The following is a 341-nucleotide window of genomic DNA, read 5'->3' on the forward strand; positions in this document are numbered from 1 at the left end:
CGCAGCGCGGGAGCGTGTGGTGCCCCAGCCGCTGCCTCTGCTTCCGCAGCACGGTGCGCTGCATGCATCTGATGCTGGAGAGCGTCCCCGCCGTGTCCCCCCAGACAACCATCCTGTGAGTAGCCGGGCGGGGGCTGGCGCGGCGGGGCGAGCGGCGGCCCGGCGGGCAGCGAGGGAGGCGGAGGGAGGGCAGAGGAGGAGGAGGAGAGGAGGAGGAGGAGGAGGGGATACCTGGGGTGGGAGGCACTCTGGGTGGCGGTGGAGCCTCAGCCCTTTGTCTGCGGTCGGGGGAGGGGGGCTGGACCGGCGGGGGGGGGGCTGCCCCGGGGCCCCCCCCCCCG

General features: G+C 76.0%; 1 protein-coding gene across 1 annotated transcript in view; it reads left to right on the forward strand.

Annotated features, from left to right (window-relative positions):
• The window catches only part of PXDN (peroxidasin homolog (Drosophila)), a 94,903-nt gene that overhangs the window by 8,774 nt on the left and 85,788 nt on the right, over positions 1–341 (forward strand). Inside the window, exon 3 of the mRNA XM_010566755.1 lies at positions 6–115. Coding sequence (XP_010565057.1) covers positions 6–115 — 110 coding nt within the window. The remainder of the gene's footprint in view (positions 1–5; positions 116–341) is intronic.

This window comes from Haliaeetus leucocephalus, unplaced genomic scaffold (assembly GCF_000737465.1).
Source record: "Haliaeetus leucocephalus isolate CR32 unplaced genomic scaffold, Haliaeetus_leucocephalus-4.0 Scaffold217, whole genome shotgun sequence".
Lineage (NCBI taxonomy): Eukaryota > Metazoa > Chordata > Aves > Accipitriformes > Accipitridae > Haliaeetus > Haliaeetus leucocephalus.